Consider the following 20,385-nt stretch of genomic DNA (forward strand, 5'->3'; position numbering starts at 1 on the left):
CAAACTTCTAGAAATTAGTGCTTTAGCTCCATTACCCCTGCTCTGCCACACACAGTATCGAGGGCTCACAGTTGGCACAGACACATAAAAGTCAGTGTTTCAAAAATGTCAACAGAAGAACATTTAAATAAGCATCATCGTTAAAAGTATATTAAGAGCACATCTTCAGCTCAAGTTGATTCACCTTTTAGATACTTTAAAATCACACCTAACTGTAAACAAAAGTGCACACATACTTCAGTGCTGATCAGCACTGCCTTGACCAGGCATTTGGAGGTGGCTGCCCCGACTTGGGCTGAAAACTCAGCTCTGCAAGTTTTACATTGCTACAACAGAGTGACCCCTTCAAAGACAGCTTAATCCTTGGTTTCCTGTAGTCTTTTACAGAGGTCCCTCTCAGATTTGAAATGGCGGCTGCCAGCCATCTCAGCGGATGTTCAGAATAACTTTGGCAACTGCCTGAGTTGTTTCACATCAAGAATGGTGCCAACAGAATTCATGCTGTTTGACTGGTTTAATGTTTCAAGGGCTGGAGAATGCAGATTTTCAGGGAAGATCTGAATATCTCCTTCATCCTTCCTGCTAGGTTGTTCAGTGAATTCTGCCCTCCCAGGTAACAATATAGGCTTTGATTTTAAATCCTTTAAAATGGGAACTGACTTTTCATCTGCTTGATCTGCTCTGGGAGGAAAAGTTTCATTTGTAATATTTCTTAATACAGGGCTGTTTATTTCTGGTGGAGAAACATTAGTAGTCAGCTCTCTGCTGTGACTTTTTAGATGGATGGGAAGTCTTCCATCCATTCTTCTGGATAATTCAGTCCAGTGGTTGAAGACATCCGACACAGGAGCACAGTTTTTGTCCAGCTTGCTTTTGCTTTTGACAGTGTCAGAACCGCCATCTTGAATCTGCAGTTCCTCTTCGTCTTCGCTACTGTCATTGCCCTGTATCAGCCCATATCGCTTCATGTACTTCTTGGTTGCAAAAGACATATTGTTTGGTGAAATTAAGCTAAGACCCACCATGCTTTTGTCCATATTTGTATGCAAGATGTTTTGGAAAGAGAAATCTGCAGGAGGATTTTGGCCCGAGCGACTCAGAGAAAGCAGAGATAACTGATTTTCACTGAGATACTTGAGTGCTATAGCGTTTGCTTCCATGCTCAGATCAACAACATTAGGAGTTAAGCCACACATGCTGACGTTGGCAAATGACATATAATTTAGTCCAGGAACCACTGCTTCAGGATTTATGCATGCTAAGATGCTGAAATAAAGCATAAAAAAGTTAGTTTAGCATTACGAGAAAAGTATGCATTTCACAATATAATCTGATAATTTCATTTTGCACGCTGTACTGATTTCTCCTTCCTTCTGAACACCACAGCTCGATCAGGCTGTTCAGTGCAGAGATCATACGTTCTGCACACACTAAAAAGCAGCTTTTGAGTATCCCAACACTGTATTATAGAACTGACGATATTCCCTTCTGGTTCAATACTAACCACAGCCCTCGTATGAAGAACCCACCTCGAATAAGTTTCAGAGGTGGTTTTGCTTTTAAAGCAGGTGTGAGCTCTTGGTCTCTTCTTACCACTGAATGTGACATTATATGTCTCTGATCCTAAGATTCTAGATGTTGCCACCAACCCAAAATTTATATCTAGATACAAGATACAAGCCAAATGACAGAGACCAAGAACGTCTCCTCTTTCCAAATGCATGCCAATTCCAGGATTTTTTACAGAAACTCTGACATAATATCTGTTTCCAGAAGCCTGTAAAGGTTCCAGTTTTTGAAGGTGTCCTTCAGTGAGGGAAACATTCATTCGTTCTGTTGCTTGGTAAGCCAATTTCTTGTACACACTAGATGTTTAGTTTGAAGACTGGAAGGACAAGCTCTGGTACGCTGGTAGTGGTTATAAACCAGTGCCTTTAGTATGTGCATCATATCCAAGTTCATAAACCCAGACTCTTCAAATTGAGAGTTAAGAGCCTTCCTATTTCACTGAGCACAGATTCTGAAGTTTGCTTAGGAAGAGTAAACTCTTGTCTCAGATGAGCAACCACTAATTATGCTCTGGAGTTGCACTGTTTCCTTCTCTACTGAGCTATAGACCTTTTCTCAGAGTTGTTTATCGGTCATGAAAGTGGCAGAAGGGAAAAATCCCACCCCGCTCCCCAAATCTGAAGAAAAAAACCTCCAAGAATTCCAGTTTTGTCTTCTGGGTTCACTTATTAGCATATTATTGACATTAAAAGAACACTGACAGACTGGCCAGCCAGGAAGGTAGCCCAGAAATTCCAGAAGAATGCCTGATGAAATTCAAGTGAAAAGGAGAGAAAAGACCTTAGAAACTACATGAGTGGAAACAGTTTTTGATACCTAGCTGAAGAGAGGATTAACTGGGAGATGGTTAGATTTTCTAGTTTACCTAACAGTTATATACTAGTGTCAAGAAGACAGTAAGGATGAAAGTGAAGCTGTACCAGGCAGCCAGCCTATGCCTAAGCAGCTACATAAGTAAATTCTGTGCCTCAAACACCTTCTTCAGAAATTACTTCTGCTCCTTCTTCTGTTTCATCAAGGCCACTTCCCTCCCCAGCCACCGCAGCCTCCCCGTTTCAAGTCAAAGCACTCACAACAACAAACGATTAGGACAGAACCAGTTCTGATTATATATCAAAGCCACGATAACAATTTTACTTATACTGGTGAAATGCAAGATGAGACTTAAGAAGCAGTGACAAAATATATAGCTGCTTAATGTTCAGCCTTCCATGTCCAGTGTTTCTCTGGAATATTTTGACATAGCCCAAAGGATTGAAATTACTCAGGCAGCTTCGTTATTATTCTAGGGAACCGTGTGCTACGGCATGCACAATACTTTAAGAATCACCAGATGCTCTAATGGCTAGAGCTACTTGTGTCATACTTAAGTAATCTGAGTTTTGCTTGCAGAGCTCTTAAACCTATCTGAAATACCCATAGCGTGAGCCAGTGCTTCATCTTTGCAGGAAATGGGGATCAAGCTGCCAAACAAATCCCCAGTGGCAGCGAACACAGTCCCTTCCCTTTGCTCATTAAGCCAATCTTTATTTTTGGTTATATCTACAAACTACTACTCAAAACAACCAGTATTTTACCTGGCATTCTCCACTTTGTGTGTATTTTTCTTCATTTTGCCAGGGGAGTCAATTGTCACTCCAAGACTTTTCAGTTGTTTGAGCGTAGCACTAATCACACACTCTTTATCCACTGCTCCCGTGTCAGTCTCTGAAGCCATTTCTGCTGTATCATCAATATCCTGATACTTAGGACCATCATCATGAACAAACCCTGATTTTACAGCCAAGCGATCTTGCTCTTCTGAGGACTTCAAGAGGTGGTTTACTTGGCCCTACAGAAAAATGAAGCAAGAGAGAGACCACATGGACAGAAGTATCATGACATGCAGGAGCTGTCAAAAAAATCAAAATCCTGTTTTATTCTTACGCAGCTTAAAATACATCTAGATGGGTTAACAGCTTGTTCTGACAAGGAAGCCAAATCCGGATTCAGTTCAGATGCAATCACGTAAACTCGCAGCAGTGTAGTCAAACACTGGGATACCTCACATTTAAAGAGTTTTGTAAGAGTCTGTTCTGAATTTAAACACACTGCATACTGATACTCTTCAAGATGAAAGTATCTGCCCTTTAAGGGACTTGAAGGTAAAATGCTGTGCTGTTTTAAAGGGCACTAATCTGGGAAGTTATCAACTGACATTACCTTTAAACTGAAGAATTATTATTAGACAGTAGCCAGTACTCCATGTACGCATGGAAGAGTGAAGTACACAACAACCACTTAAACCTTAAAAAATGAAGGACCACAAACTTAGAACTTTTCTGTAGAGCATAACATGTGACCTTGAAAGCCGCACGCGATTTTCATTCAATACCACATCACAACTTCAGCAGTGTGCGGTTTTGACTGTTGCGTTCAGTGCAGAATATTAAATTTACATGAGTTACCAGTAAGTCCTGGTAAAGCTTCTGATCTTCTGATGGATGCTGAAGCAGCAACGAGGTGGACGGCTCTGAGTTTTGCTCACTTGTTACCACCACATGGTTGCTGGCTCCCTCTGTTGGTTCTTTCTGTAAAGACACGCTAACACTTTCCTCCAAGGACGAACTGCGAACAAGTGCTTGGGAAACATTTCCATTTCTGAAAGACAACACCGAGATACCTAGATATTTCCTTGAAACAGAAAAAGCACAAGTATCACTACATGCATCTTATTTTTTTGTGAACATCAGAAGACAGAAAAATCGAGTACTGGAAACAGATCCTAACATTCCTCAGTTTGTCTGCTGCTTGAGGCTTTGCTCCTTTCTGCAGTCACTTTCTGTCAAAAGTCATTTGAGGACCGAGGAAATACACCCTGCAGTGTGAAACTACAACAGGCTGACTAATTTTTCAAAAGATGATTTGAAAATCGCAATGGATTCTCTGGACTAGTCAAAACTCAATGACACTGTATGACTTAACCTTAAAGCAGACGAAGTTAAAGTTACTAACAATTTGGAGTTTGTCTTATATTTTCAGCATTTTTATGGACACTTAAGAGCCTGTAGGAGTAAGTATCTTCTATGCGTACTGAAACATGACTTATTCAAATAGCCATCTTTACCAAGGTGAGTAACTGATAACGAGATTCCAGTGGTAGTTTAAAAACTTCTCAAAGACACTGTTAAAAATACACATATATACAATTCACACTGAGTATCACAGACTGAGAACAAACACCTAGTTGAAATATTTCTCAATGGCAGATATGAAAGAGGAACCATAATCTATCCTGAAGCTTCCAGATAAAAAGGGTAAATATTCTAGAATGAGTTACAAAGCAATGCCCAGCATCCCCTTCAGCTAGCTGATGAGTGCATGGCAAACTTTCTGAGACCAGACGTATCAATAGTACTATCATTCTGAGGAGATCCTTAAGCAGCCCTCCTCCCCGTTGCTATTCCTCCTCAGGAGACAAGTGTAAGATAAGAGAATTTCAGAACTCAACTGATCAATTGCCTGTGTTGAAAGCGATAAGATTTAAATCACGTGACATACTAGATAGTCAATGTAGGTTATCAGTTCCTGTTACACTAGCAATTATTCATCATTCCCAAAAATGTTCCCCTCCTTCTCAAAGAAATCTGGCTGGTGCTCTGCATTCTTACTACAAGACACTTATACAGCTATTTTATAGGTTTATGAATCTAAGTTGAAGAGAACCTTAAGACAGCACCTCTCTAAAAGACTGATTTTAATCAGTAACATTCATGGTAGCAGTACATGTTGCAGATAATACTTTAATCAAGGAATATGAATATTTAAGTTATAGCTTCATTATCATCATCTTTCCCAATATGATTATTTTAGAAACCTAATTTAACTGGAAGGGTATTCCCCTCTGTTGGCTTTTTCTATTTAGAGAATATTAGATCATTAAAAAGGGCTAAATTGTTGAGATATTCCCTGTGTAAAAACAACATCCATACAGACCATTAAAAGTATTTTTTAAAATTGCTTCCCAAATTAGTCTGAGATTCATTATTACACTATAAAGAATCTGAGCTTTAAAAATAATTAAATTAACAGCAGTGAAGTTGGTACCTGCATTCACTACATGCAAAGTATTTAGGTGTAAACCAGGGAAATCTAGGGAACAGTCTTATAGTCATAAACCCCTCATCCTAAGCCCCTCAGAACTGAAACAGTTCTGAATGCTGACAGGGAAACAACTGACCACAGCAGTGTCCCCTTTCCCCCTCAGGATTTAAGGTAAGGAAGGGAATGCTGCCAGCATGGTACATGCTTTCCCAAGTTAAAGGCTTTTGCCATCAGCTGCTGCCGATAGGCAGGCTAGCTAAACGTGCATGACTGATAAATGCAGACTCTAAAGGCAACTGTGTTTTGGTGAGCTGTACAATTTGAAGCATAATTAAAAAAGAACACAACAACTGAAGTCAGGTGACTGTTTATAATTCCTGAAAAAAATAATTATGAAAGTAGTAACTTAGGAAAGGCAGTTCAGCTTATTACGTGAACACAAGATATTTCTGGTTACTTACTGGAGACTGTTCTGATTAGTTCTTTCTTCCACAAGATGAACACTTTCTACAAAGCTGGGCATGTCAACCACCTTTAAAGAAGAAGCAATGCTTGTATTACTTGCATCTTGTTCAGCATTAATAGAAATGCTCATGTCTTCCTTCGAAATCTCTTCATCCTCTTTTTTCCCCTGTGGTACGCAGTCATCTTGCTTCTCTGAGGCCGTATTCCAAAATAAACTAGCACCTAGAAGAGAATTATAGATTTACCTGTTTAAGGAAAGTCAGTACTGTCTTCTGAGACCCTTTAGCTTTGTAAAGCTAGAGGAATCATTTCCTGACATTCAGGTTTTTTAGGGTTTAGAACATCTAAGAGTTGCTAAAATATCATTCGAGTCCTAGTTGTTTCCAAAGCATACCTGATGAAAATAAGTGGTTGTACTAAAGTATTTTAATGCATTGACTTTGAGCCAGTTTGAAAATTTCTTCCAGACTAACCACAATATTTCCATGGATTCAACAGGAACCAATAGATTAATACGCAACTTTACAGACACAGATGCCTAACTTGCTAAAATTAAAGCAAATAGAGTTTCCTCTCCATGCATGTAAATGCATGACTTACAAAACCCATCAATAATATATTTAATATCCACCAGATGAGACAGAAGCTATTACTTTTCAAAACACTGTACTAATTCAAAAAAAGATGTGGATTTTTTTTCTTTCAACAAGGCACAATTTAAAACGGAAGACCTTACTAAAGCTATTGGAAAAATAATTCTTCCAGTGATGGCAAGCACTGGCATTGAAGCCCAAAGCCAGGAATAGCTCCAGCCTAAACTTGCAAGCAACACCCAGAGAACTCAGCTGGTTTTTGTATGTAGGTGCATGTTTGCGTAAGTTCAAAACGTTCCCTCCATGTCCAAACAAATCACAGAAACATCCAGAAAAAGATATGCCAGGCTATTTTTAAAGAATAAGCGTTACCTGTGCTCACAGCCACGCTGACACTTCTCATGTGCAAGCCCGGTGAGGACTGTGTTGCCATAGAAACAGGTTCCCCTTGCTTCTGGAGCTGCTCAGGCAGAGCATGGCTGGTGGTAGCTGGTTCAGAGCAACAAGCCTGACCAGCCTGTGCTTCCAATAAGCGTTGGATCTGTGACAGTTATAACAGTTATCAGAATGCTATAAATTGTACAATAAAAATAAAGTATAATAGGCAAAAGTGAGTTATGAAATTAGGCTCCTCTAAGATGGGGATTCAAATGCAGGCTGCATTGCCACAGAAGCCTGACAACTTTCCAGTTCTCAGCAGTGCATGCGGCATAAATCAAAACATCAATTTTGATGTTGGCAGAGCTAGCAAAGGAGAGCTTTTAAGCGTGCTGGCAGAACTATATCGAGACAACTTGAGTAAAGCCTATTTGCACTACACTTGTCAGAAGTATTCTCTGTCCCTTTCATTCACACACAAAGCCTATTACCGACTTACCAGCCAAGCATTTAGATGCCAACTGCCCCTACACGATGCTAAACGAATTTTGTATTAATTACAAAACTAAGCACTTAAATTACAAAAGTAAGGTTGCCCAGGCAATCTTCACTGTACTATTTGCATCCACCTTTTTCACCTAGTTCACAGCTCCACAGAGAAATATCAGTGAAGAAATATCAGAATACATTTACGCAGTAAGGAAGGGGTTTCCTCCCTCATACACAACCAATGCTTTGAGAGCTTGATTTTACAAACAGCAACTGTATCTAAAGCATATTTCAGTTGCAATTTTCCAGTTTAAGCTGGAAAAGTAAGTATTGTGAGCAATCACATCCTATTCCCATCATTCATCACCAGCAGCAAAATTTAAACTCTGGCTCGTCAGCCCTAAATCACACCCTGCAAAATACAGGGCCAGCAGCGTAACACAAGAGATTGATATTTTGAAGAAACTCAACCTGGTACCAAAACAGAACTTAGGGCGACCAGCAAAGCCAAATTTTCCAGCGCAGCCACAAACACCTGATGTATCCTGCCAGTCTGCTGCAAACGGACAACTGAAGTTTTCTAAGCAACAGCATCAATAGCCCAGGAAGCTGCAGGCTTGAAGGTGGGCAAAGCAATACATGAGAACATTCCGTGCTTCACCTGTACACTTAAAATAATTCCAAAGCCCATGCAGTAATTTTTTTTTCTTTTTTTTTTTTTTTACTTAGACAAGCATATATATAGGAAAGCATTTATACAGAAAGCATATTGGTTTGCATTATAAAACAGTCTCCTAAAAGGGAAACCTTCATGTTATTGAAACATGATAAAAAATAAATGCAAAACTGAATCATGAGTCAAATAGTTTTCATTTGTTTTAAGGGACACTGATTAGCAGAGCTAATCAGGACCCTCCTGCACTCCCAAACTGGACCTGGTATGACAACCTCTCTTGTTCCAACAATGATAGACAACAGTCAATTTAATTCCTTCGTCAGGGAAACCACCAAAGCATAATTACTAAGAGGGCAGAGGAGAAAGCTGCCATTTCCACAAACCTGAGCTTGAAGTAATTTGAGTTGTCTATCTTGTTCTGTAAGAACCCGGTATGCATCTGGAGATAATCCCATCATGCCATTATCTGATCCTGCTTTAGAAGCAGGCATGTGCAGGCACGATGAGTGGGCAGCACAGAACTGCTGACTAGAGGTGCTTGTGCTGGAAAGTGGCCTTACTCCAGGCGATAAACTATTGTCGAGAGAACAGTTCCCCGTTTTCCCATGATATCCCATGCTTATAGGGCTGCTCATATATCCTGGATTGCAGCAAATATTTGGGCAAATGATATTTTGATGGAGCACTGCACACGGATTCTGTTGAGCCATCTCTGATTGGATTTCCACTCCACGTTTGAGGCTCATCTTACCAATTCCTTGCCATGAGTTTATCGGATTATACTGGGTGGAAGCAGAAAGCTGACAGTTGCACACACTGGCTGGACAGCAAGATGGCACTTGAACTGGCACCTGCAGTTCTGGTGGTCTTCTGCAGCTCTGTGGTGAAAAAGCAGAGTTGTAGAGGACTGGCTGCGTAACAGCAGGAAGCTGCTTGGAACTGGATATTGGTGTTCTTCTAATTGGAGGCTCTCCCTGCTGTGCAGCTCCATCGGGATTTAACACAAGCCTTTCTGATGGCTTTCTGGGGTGATGCACAGATGTATCTGGGGAAGGCCCATGACAAAGGGCTGAAGGAGAAGAAGATCCAGAACCTTTTCTTGATTGAGGGCAAGCTTTCTTACAGTGCAACTGTTGCTGTAGTAGAACTTGCTTTCCTCTGGAAGGCCTTGAAGCTGGACTTTTCTGGTTTAAATGGTTTGGTAGTTGCCTCAGAGAGGGATCTCCCATATTAGCAGAAAAGTTTTGCTTGCCTTCAGAGTGCTGGGTAGGATAATATGTAGATCCCAAACACCATTTCTTTTTAATAGGCTGATGTAGTAGACTTTTAGCATTTGAAGTTCCCAGAGGCTTAGATGATTGTCCTGATTCTATGAAACTCCCATCCAAAACAAGTGACAGTTCAGGAACTGAAGGAAAGATCCTGGTGACCTAAAAGGACACAAGCAAGTTTAAGCTAATTTTAAAATATTGTCTTTCAGCTCCTCACATGCAGAATTTCACCAAAGAAAATGTTTTAATTTAAAAACCAATATATGACCATTACCAGCTCTGAACCAACTCCACATTGAATACTTTTCTCAAGATTGGAGAATCCAGATACAGAAAAAGCAGCAAGATCCCTAGGATCATTCTTAGAAGACAAAATTGCTTTCATACTGCATAATAGCCATGTCTACAAAATGAATGCTCCACGTCATCCTGCAGCACATTTCAAAGTATGGATGTTTCCCCTTCAAGAATGAGACTACATGTTCCCTCTTACTATTCTTAGACCCAGTAGAGAGGTGCAACAGAACATATTGTATAACCTACAACTGTCACATCTTTCTAGACCTATGCTGTATGAGGGCTACTATTTCATTATATTTGTATACCCTTCAGGAAAAAAAAAACAAACCACAGACCAGCAGACCTTTATTTCATTTACCCAGAAATACTCAAGGATTTGCTGCCTCTATCTTTGCCTCAGACACCACAGCTCTTCCATTTAATGGTAGCAAGATTCCCAAAGCAAAACCTACTATCTCTGTTCCCAAATCCTAGTATATACAGGAATTAAAGCATCTATAATCCTGGAAAAAAGGTTAACTAGAGCATGAGTTGGGACTCTCTGTCCATGTTTTCAGTTCTGTTTTCCCCTGCTTGCGCTTTGAGACAGAAGCTTTATACTCTCCAGTCCCCTTACAATGAGTTTTGCTGCTCTGTCACACTTGAGATGCCTAGAACAATTATTTACTTAGTTACCTGTTGACTCACTGGGTGAGGACTTGGAATTGGTCTGGGGGATAAATCCTCATCTTCTACGCCAGAGTCATGATCACTTGCTGACAACTTGCTAGGTGAACAGACTTGGGGAGGACTAAAACCAACATAAATCAAATTAAAAATGTTTGTTTGTCAGATTTGGCAGTAGTAACATGAATTTTCACATTTTTCACTGCACTTTCTACAGTGCAATATCTGCATCATTTTTTCAAGAAGCAGTTGCTATACATCTCCTCCCTGGTTAACTGGGGAGTTCACACAGAAAACAATTCTAAGATCAAACAGTGAAAATACCAACACTGCTTTTGGGCAAAAAGATACTAACCCTCTCTCCCCACATCCTCAGACATACACACCTTTTAAGTGACATTGTAACAGCAAAGCACTGGTTTATATCAGAAAGATAGGGAGTGCTACAGTAAAGATTGTAACATTGTTTAAAGGAAAATAAAGGCCATCTTATAGTCCTAGATAAAAATTCGATGGATAAGACAGGTTCTTAAAAATCCCTAAGTTTCAACCTATGCAGCTCTCATAGCTCTGAAAAGTCAGAAGGAAAAAGGAATTTTATCAACTTAAGTAGATTTCAATTAGAGATTTGCTTCAAAGGACAGATCTCACAGAAAGCTTAATACAGTGAGCTAAGCTCCATCAGTAAGGAAGCCTTTTTACAAACATTCACTGTATAAATTGCAACCACCAGTATCAAGAGTAGATCTACGAGTAGTTTTTCTTGGAATATGGTCAGCTTGACCATCTTACTTGAAGAATATTAACTCTAGGAATAAACAAAAGCACATATTCAGATTTTAATGCAAGAAGATCACTGTATGCACAGCTAATCTGACACCTGGCACAGCAGAGGTCAAAAAAACTTCATCCACTAAATATTTAATTTTTGCGTATAAATGACATCTGAAAGATTTACCTTCTGATAGGCAGTTTCTTGCACACTCTGGTGAAGAACTCAGTTTCTGCACTTTGGTTTTCTGCACTCAATTCAAACTGGATATGGCTTTTTTCTGAAGGTTCAACATTCTGGAATGAAATTTTCTGTATTTGTGAGGCATGAAACTTCCAACTTTTAATCACTGAGGTACTAGTTCCAAAGAACTAGTTTTAAGGACTTTTATATCTAATTATTATTTGCTGCTTGTCCTCTACTCTCAATTCTTTAACCATTGCAAGCAGGCAGGCAACTTCCCTTCCTGTTTAACACTGTTCCCCCTGCTACTCTGTAAAGTAGTTGGCCTAATTATAGCTATGAGCAGATGCTTCCTCGCTGTAACTGCTTAGATACTTTTCCACAAGCCTTCACCACTACAGGAAACAGCAACTGTTCCTATATTGTTTCAAGCAGCACAGCTCAGCAAGTCCTGGAGACAACAGAAGTGAGCCTCTCTTAAGAGGCTTGTCCTCTTCAGAAAGCTAAGCTGTACCTAGGCTAAAGGTGGAAGGCAGCCCTAAACAGGGCAATTTAATTAGAAAGAGAACAAGTAAACAGCTCAGGACACACATTACACTAGCTGCTGCTCTGCATAAGAGCATTTATCGAGCAGATTAGCAATTCAACCTCAGGTTCTGTACAAGCTTAGGAAAACACATTAGGAACTGAGATTTCCTAGAATTTCCTTAAACCTTATTAATTAACCCCCAGACATCATAACATCAAATTCTTTCAAAGAGTTACTTTGCACAAAGATAAAATTGTTCCTGCTTTGTTACTGTAGTGCAGCAAGAGATCTGGAGATTAATAACCACTGAATTCCCTTTTGCATTCAACTTCAAGCAAAGCACAAGGACCTAGCTTTGCTCGCCAGAAAGCACCAATGTGCATCACCCATAGCAGTTGTTAGATGCGTCCAGCATGCACATAGCATACCAGATTAACAAATGCTATAGAAAATCAGAATCTCTGCACATAAAGCCAGAAGGTCACTGCTAAGAGGGAGCACTAACCAAGTGCAACACACTACAGTACACATTGAAAGACAGATTCTTAACGCTATTAGAAAAGTGAGCAGTTGCTGACTTTGGAGGTCATGTCTCAATTTGAAAGACAAACTGAATTTCCAGTAATCACTGTAAAAAGGTAGCTTTATAGAGCTACATCATTTTCAAACACTACAGTTCCATTTGGTTCACATTATAGTGACTCCTCTCATAAGTACTTACACTAAAATTCAAATTTTAAAAGTAGCATCAGGCAGTAGGAAATCAAGCAACTTACTTTGAAGAGGTGTACTGTTTCATTGCAAGTTAAGATCTGAAACCCTAGTTCAGTCTGTCCACTGCATGGAACACACTCATAAAACTCCGGCTCCTTGTGTGTCAGTGAATAAAGCACAATAAGAAAACTCCCAGATTCTGAAAAAACCCTAAAATAGAAAAACCCCACATCTTAAAAAAAACCTTAAGAAACAGGAAGGCGGCTCTTAGTTTCTCAATATACTGAGCAAACTATCACACAGTGCAGCAAACTGGTGACTGACTGCATTTTGAGTGGTACTGAGCTATAGATAGAGCAGAACAACTTATGACTGATGTCACATGCAAGAATCAAAGCCCAGTAGAGAAATGGGAATAATTTGCCTACTTTCTAGTTCAAACCTTTAGGATCACTTAGTACTTTAAATGAATTCCTGGAAGACTTCAATCATAGCAGAGAAGAAAACATATATTATCGTGATTTTTTTTTTAATAATTCCATTGAAGATGTATTATAAAGACACTTAGTGTTTCACTTAGCCCTAAACATTCCAAAAATGCTCTTTAGTAAACAGATTATTTTTTTTTTGGAAGAAAAATTATATTGAAGGTTTTTTCTACAGGTTGAGAACAGTGAGTAACAACAGTCAACATTTAACACAAGATCAAGGATAATGAAAATAATGTACGTTACCAGGAAAACGTAGTACTACTTTCAGAATGATTTTTCTTTTTATAGCACTTGCAATACGCTTGTTTGTGGGGGCTTGAAAACAGCATTCCCACACAGCTCTAAAATTACACTTAAAAGTTAAGGATGTCTGATGCATGGGTTAAGCAGTTAGTCTGAAGAGGTTAATTCAGTTTGCACGGTTCATCAAATCTGCCTAATCCACTTCCAAGATGGAATCAGTGAAAGTTAATGAGTCAAGCATCTAACTTGCCTATCTAATAATCTAATTGGTCTCTTATCTGTATTTGGGCATATTTAAACTGTTAAGGGGAAAAAAGTCTATCCCGTAATTACAGACATCTGTGCACCTAATGTGGTTTTATTTCATAATTTAAAAGCAAGTGTGGTCAAGTAGAAGAAATTCTTATGTATACAGCATATTTTAGAGTTTCATTTACCTGAAGAGCAGTTCTAAATTATAAATACCTTAACTCCCTCCCAGCTTCCATACAAATAGAACTTGACAAACATTACAAGGGAAGATGTAGAGAATGAGGACTATTAACATCACAATGAAAAAAAAAGTCAGAATGCAAAAACTATAAAACCAGATTATTTATCAGGAAGTTGTAACAAGACAGCATTAGCTGCAAATCAATATGTTGGTCAGATGTAACCAGGGAGAAAGCTTACGTCAAAGAAAACACCCATAAGAAAAGTTCAAACCCAAAACCCCACCTCTGTTTAAACTACTGTTTCCTGCTTGCTGCTTCTTATTTAAACTAAAATGCAATGACCTTAATGATATTAATATTTACCTTCTTCTGTCTTTGAGATATCAACCCAGCTTTCTAACATCTCAGTCATAGAAAATATGGGAGGCAGAATTCAAAACCAGAAAGCAGAACTAAAACAGCCTTACCTCCTATAACATATAAACCACAGAATTCCCTCAAGTATCTTTGAGCAGAGCCCATGTTGCCATGCATTTCTGTGGAATACATTTTTAGGCAGCCAGTAGCTTTTATGTTTTATCAATAAAAGTGACTTGCCTTTCTTGAATTGAAGAACTGAATAAATACCGCAAGCAACCAGCCCAGACTTGAGGACTACAGATATGAGTAACTCCACTCAGCCACCTATAAGTAAGAAGAAACATCCAGTTAGACACAGTTCCATTACCAAGTTTCTACTACATAATCCCTCATATACATCTCAAATGAAGAGGTGTATTAATCTGCACAAAGAGAGCCAAACACTTACACTCCAACTAATGGCAGAGCATAAGCCTTGGGATCAGACTCAAGCAGCAAAAGCAATTTTCGTGTTTGGTCCATAGTAAGGTAGCTGAAAGAAAGCAGAAGTTGGGGCTTTTTTAGTATTTTGGAAGGCAGTCTTTCAGAAAAAATGTTGAATACACAAATACAAGTTCAGAAAATACTGTTAGAAAAAAAAAAAGTTCAGAGAAAAAAATCAGAACCATTCTTCCTCCACACTTACAGCAACTCCTCAGTTTTTCGTCAATTCCCTGTGTATCAAAGAATTATCAAGGACAAAATTTGCTTAGTACTATGGTATTCACTAGAAACCCAGAAGTGCAAGTTATGTCAAATTTGAAGAGTAACTTTCAGAGAGGCATTTACAAAGTCTCTCTCCAAATGAACAGGCATTCAGCTGCTTCAAATTATTTCCCTGATCTATCCTCAGCTCACTTCACTAAACGAGTTATCAGTCAGAATGAAGATTCCCCAATACAAGCATGATTAACAGAAAAAGCTTTGGTTCACATTCATCTGATTTTCATTCCAGAGCAAGCACTGTTATTGTTTAAAAAGCTGGATGCTGTTTATATTCGTTATGTTAACTAGAGGTGTGTCGCCCTGCCCCAGTAGGAAGATCCTTCTGCTCATGTCAAAGGCAAGAAGAACTCCTACCAAACCAGTTAAGATTTTTGCCCCACCCCATTTCCTGTTTCTTGTTTATAACATTTTACATTTTTCCAAGTCCAAGAAGTTATGTTATTTTTATGCCAGTCATTTTTACTAAAAGCAACACACTGGTTGAGATCTCACCTACCTATCTGCTTTAGGAAATGCAACAAATTGCCAGGCAACTTTGATGGCTTTAGCACCACCTTTAACTCACCCGCATTTATAAGTTCCTTGAACTTGTGCAATATTCATCGGACTGTTCAAATTTCTTGCTAGGGCTGTAGGAATAATTGGGACAGACTTCACAGGGGTGTATTCCAAGATATTTGCTGCGGTAATAGAAGCCCAGTGAAAATTAAAATGTAGATTATCCAAGTTTTCTGTGAAAACAATGTGAGCTCTAACAGTTAGCAGTTTAGAAAGATCCAGGGATTCTTTACTGCACAGACTGTGCTGCAGACCCTAGAAGAAGGGAAAAGAGAAAAAAAAAGTTAAATACACTAAATTTTCTTCATATGACTACCATGATTCAAGTTATATTACACTAGGAACTCAAATCATTCATCATTGCTACTATTGCCATAGACATTGTATAAAAAGCCATTAACCCAGGTCTCCAAAGCTCATGGCTATACTGAATGTGATGAATAATGTAAAATACACTTGAAATTAAGCTATACGTATCTTAGCATTTTTTACGATGTATTAAAAAACCTGGGGTTACTTCCTACACTGTACAAAAATTAATAAAATAACAGCCAACTAGCAGGCTCAAGGTAATCTGTCAGTTTTCTTACTTGCATTCAAGAAACTGGTATTTTAACCTCTGGATGTATCATCATGAGAAAGTTTAGATGTAAAGTAAGCATTATTTGTATTCTAAAATACACACAACAACAGCTACAGGCAAATGTTTACAGGAATGGAAAGTAATTTCCTGGCTTATATGTCTAGAGCAGAGCACAGAAGCAACAAGCACACATTCCAGCTGTAACTACTAACCTACATAGTCTTCACATGCTTTCTTGCAAGTCACTTGCCTAGCAGTACTTTATCAACAATTGTGCAAATACTGCAACTCATTCATGAGGGATTTGAAAGAAAAAGCTGGGGTTTTTTGTTTAAGTAAGTTTGCTACAATCACTGTTGTCTTGCTGGTTTTGGTGGTCAGACCAGCTGAAAACCTTTGGTCACACAGCAAGATTGTAGGCCGAGATTAAAGACTGTATAAACCTTAAACACCTGTGAAGACTAACAGATTTTAAGTTTCCGGTACGCTTTTCAGTGACACTCGAGCAGCTCATTTCACACAACCAACTAAGTAGTCTTGCTTCAGCCACAACTTTGCTGTATTTGAAATTGATGGTGGTTGGAAATCAAGCCCTGTGCATAGTCCAGTCTCCTGCCCAGAAGGCAGTTTACTGTTAAGAGACCCCAAAGTTGCCAAGAACTGCCTACCTTGAAAGCCAAGCTGATATCTTCAGCACTGTGCACTATAATATTATCTGAAGAAGGTCCCCAGGCATTAACTGTACATGGAATCAAAAAGTCTCCAGGAAGAGATGCAGTTGGAATTTTGCCCGATCCACCAGCAACTTCTCGACCAGGATCAAAGCGGTCTATTGTTAGCATTATGCCTTCCCCATCTTTAAAATAAATAAATAGAGTTAGAGTCCAAGAGCAACAACCAGGCTCCTTGATAACAGCTTGCTCAACCAACTAATATTGTCTCTCTACCTGATGTTTAAAGTTACCTTCATTTACTGCAAGAGTCCCAAGCAAAAAACAGGAAAATAATTTCTTTGCATTCTGCTTAGCATGGCGATAGGCGAGTCGCAATGTTTTCTCCATCATAGATAACTTTGGGTTTCTAAAAAGAGACAATAAGCAACTTTAAGACCCCAGTTATTTTTAATGTTTCCTTTAAAAGTATTTATTATATTGCAGTAGTTTTCACATTCTTTTTAAGCTTTAAAAAGAAAATATACAGAAACAGCCCAAAGCCCTAAATAATGAAAAGGTAAGAATTTACAATGTTGTATAAAATGTCAATGGAATTTTATCTCCTGTTCTGTGCATCACCCCAACTGTTCATACTCAAGAAAGCCATATTTTAACTGGAGCACTCCATAGAATGCTCTGTACAATCATCTCAACAAGAATATTTTGGCTTGACTACTCCAGCAAACAAACATCAGAAGGGAAATAATTTTTCCTTTGGAGAATAAATAGCGAGGAGAGAGGAGAGATCTTTTCTGTGGAGAGTAACTAACAAGGAAAGGGAAAAGTGTTTTCATCTGAAGGGCAACATTGTCACAAGAACTAGGGATGAACACAAGTGAATTACTTTAACAGAAGGTGGAAAAAGTCAGAAACACTAAGACCGAAACACAGAACCTCTAAAAAATCTCCTAAGTTTAAAGAGTAGAATAGGCCAAAAAGGATCGGAGGGTGACACAGGAGAGAAGTTCAGGGAGCAGAAAGTTAACTTCTCTACACATTGGCCATGATTTTTTGAATACCTGCTTAACTAATTTTGATGTGGTATTCTCTCATTTTAGCACAATATTTAGTGTGGATGCTTAAAGCAGCAGCAGACTGAGCTGAACGACACAGAAATGCAAGTATGGAGAAAGATTATATAATTATAAAATCATTATTTAATTTAAAAAAAATGTACTAAGTTTGGAATCTAGGGAAGTAGCTACATCAACATTATTTTAGCTTGAGATAGCTTGTCTGATTTTGACTTGGAAAGAGGCCAAAGTTGAAAGTAAAGCTACTGGTTTATGTGAATACTGTGATGATGGCTTACATCCTACCTGCTCAAGATTAACTAAGTGAAGCGCCTCCATAAAAATAAAAGTAATTTATTCTAGACTTTGTTAAAACTTGGAGGTTTTAATATTAACTCAAAGAATGTTATGTGTCAAGTTCAAGTGGAGGCCCCTCTGACCTGCATATAAGGGCTGTCCACCCTTATATGCAGGGATGCTCATACATTTGTTCTAATAACTACAGTAAGGTTTTTGTAACATCTACATAAAAATTACCCATTTAAGTAATAAGGATCAATTTTTACCCTCCATTTGTTTTACAAATCAGGTTTTGAATATCCTGCCCTAGAAATTCACAAACACTTCACATTTGCCTCTAGATTCATTCTAAACAAAAAACCATCAGAACTGCTGGCATTTTAATCCAGATCACTGAAGCAAGTAAAATGCTTAATTTTAAGTTTCATTTGAAGCACACTATCTGTATCCACCTTATCAAAAGTATTTTTTTCTCTGTAAATACTTAGAGTCAAGGAAAAACACGTTAAAGAAAACTACAAATATACAGTTACTTTTACACCTTTCCATATGTGAAGAAAACTGAAAGAAATTGTAAGTTACTCTAGACTGAGGCACCTCCAACCCACTTGACTGTGTTATACCACAGAGAGGGAAGCTCTCAAATCTTCCCAATGAAAATTGCTGTATACTTACAACGAACACACCAGCTGTTTCTTTTTCTTTTGTGCCTTGTCATGTACTAGACTCAAAAGATAAAAGGAGGCTTTGAATCCTATAATTCTTAATTTATTTTAACTTTAGCTGCTTAAAAAAGGTTATTCATACCTGTAATAGGTAACATGTGAGCCAATGACATCACCCATAGGGACTGGGTCCCAAAGTGCACGCTTTGACAGAGGGAAACTGAAAGGGACCATCCTTTCGGGAACAAATCCGGGAAGATCACAGAGATAAAGGAAAATGAATTAAGCTTAGTACTTTCAAACATCATTTATGAGAAGGAACAAAGGAGTAACACTGTAAGGAAAACAACAAATATAATACATAAGCTGTTTGGTACTTTTTTTGTTTCAAGTCCAGGCCAATGAAGCAGAAACTTTGTTCTGTGAAGTTGTCAAGGATATGAACTACACAGTCAACACAAAACTGTCATTTTCCACCTGACAGTTCCTTCACAGAATCTTGGAAGATGTGTAGGCCAAAATATAAGCTGCCAGATAAAGCTCAAGAAAAAGCTGCTCTGGATATATTGTAGGAAAGGAAAAGGTTATCAGTCATTAGAAACTCCCATGGCACAGAGAAAATGTTGATTTAGCAAACTTAATGTTACATCAGCTTCCAAAAGCCCTGTTTTAGTCACTTTTTAAAGTCAGCATTCAATCCACTTAAGCTTTGAAGACTTCTGAAATAAAACTTTGGCTTAACTCAAATAATGCCATGCAAAATTTGCAATCAGACTTCAAAGAGGCCTGAAGAAATTAGTATGTAATCACCTAATTTTATTTACACCAGTAAGATTACATTTTTTAAGAGTTACCTAAAGCAGGTGTATTAAGTAAAATATAAAACATCTGACAGTTCACATCATCTGACAAATATCTCAAGACTTTTTAACAAATAAACAAGAACTTCCTTTATAGTTATTTGAAGCGTGAAACTTTGCCAAGGTGCTTTCTTTGCATTTTCTTAAGCTCCCAGGAAAGAATTGTCTCTACTTTTAAGGCGGTCTTCTAAGCAACTCACTGACTTCTCATGTTTTCAGGAACAGTGAACTGATTCCCATTAAAAGCCAAAAGCCCAGCAAAACAAGTCCCAAATTTAGCCTCGTAAAAGAGGAAGCTGTTTTAAAGCCCCACTGTTTTCACCTGTTTTTGGCAAGCACGGATCAGAAACACACCCCCACAGCTCTTTATAACCAGAGCCACATTCGCAGAGCGGCATCGGGCCCAGCGTGCGCTCCGACGGGCCGGGGGCGATGCACGCCACACCCCACACCCCCCACCGCGAGGACGGGTACGGCGGACCCTCCCAGGGCCGTTTCCCCGACGCGGAGCGGGTACCTCTGATCCAGGCCGGGCAGAATGGGGTCCATGCACGGCGGCCGCGGCTCTGCCCGATCCTTCTCTCCCTGCCGCGGGGCGCCGGCGTGGGGCAGCGCCCAGGCGCGGGGCCTATCCGCAACAGCCCCTCTCTCAGCCGGGCACCAGAGGGGGCCCGCCAGTGTCCCCTGAGGGAGGAGAGGAGAGGCCAGTGAC

The 20,385-nt window shown here is 39.1% G+C and overlaps 1 protein-coding gene across 2 annotated transcripts; it reads right to left on the minus strand.

Moving 5' to 3' along the window:
* On the minus strand, positions 1-20,222 carry STIL (STIL centriolar assembly protein). 2 transcript variants are annotated; one of them, XM_009959913.2, is made up of 16 exons: positions 20,192-20,222; positions 18,956-19,064; positions 17,087-17,202; positions 16,791-16,978; positions 15,547-15,794; positions 14,665-14,748; positions 14,454-14,540; positions 12,751-12,898; positions 11,449-11,558; positions 10,500-10,614; positions 8,637-9,683; positions 7,083-7,251; positions 6,114-6,339; positions 4,017-4,209; positions 3,147-3,400; positions 1-1,266 (listed from the first exon to the last, which is right to left on the minus strand). In XM_009959913.2, exons 1-16 carry the CDS (start codon positions 20,220-20,222, stop codon positions 438-440), a joined length of 3,954 nt encoding a protein of 1,317 aa, XP_009958215.2. In that variant the 3' UTR covers positions 1-437. The 2 variants fall into 2 exon arrangements, with proteins under 2 accessions (XP_009958215.2, XP_086318244.1); XM_086462118.1 differs by having other exon boundaries at positions 10,500-10,635.
* Positions 20,223-20,385: the final 163 nt, after the last annotated feature.

Source organism: Leptosomus discolor, chromosome 3 (genome assembly GCF_034619465.1).
Source record: "Leptosomus discolor isolate bLepDis1 chromosome 3, bLepDis1.hap2, whole genome shotgun sequence".
In the NCBI taxonomy this organism is placed as follows: domain Eukaryota; kingdom Metazoa; phylum Chordata; class Aves; order Leptosomiformes; family Leptosomidae; genus Leptosomus; species Leptosomus discolor.